A 255-nucleotide genomic window follows, 5' to 3' on the forward strand; every position below is an offset into this window, starting at 1 on the left:
GTGCAAATGACTCAAATGCCCGAACTGGTTGCGATACTGCATAGTCTGGTGGGCCTTGCTGCCGTGTTGATCGGCTATGCGAGTTTTCTCGACCCGAGTATTAGTTACACTGGTGTTGAAAAAAGCATACACGATATCGAAATTTATATTGGCATCGGTATTGGTGCGATGACGTTTACCGGGTCGATTATAGCCTACGGTAAACTCAGCGGCATGATCGGTGGGCAGCCGATGTTATTACCGGCACGCCATTGG

The 255-nt window shown here is 49.0% G+C and overlaps 1 protein-coding gene across 1 annotated transcript; it reads left to right on the forward strand.

Annotated features, from left to right (window-relative positions):
• Window positions 1-3: 3 nt before the first annotated feature.
• LOC106820650 (NAD(P) transhydrogenase subunit beta-like) lies at window positions 4-220 on the forward strand (the record flags this gene model as incomplete). The annotated part of the gene is made up of 1 exon (XM_014825152.1): window positions 4-220. A coding segment is annotated over one exon (217 nt), but the record flags the coding sequence as incomplete, so codon positions are not given.
• Between the last annotated feature and the right edge of the window lie 35 nt (window positions 221-255).

The sequence above is a fragment of the Priapulus caudatus genome, unplaced genomic scaffold, assembly GCF_000485595.1.
Source record: "Priapulus caudatus unplaced genomic scaffold, Priapulus_caudatus-5.0.1 Scaffold47579, whole genome shotgun sequence".
In the NCBI taxonomy this organism is placed as follows: Eukaryota; Metazoa; Priapulida; class Priapulimorpha; order Priapulimorphida; family Priapulidae; genus Priapulus; species Priapulus caudatus.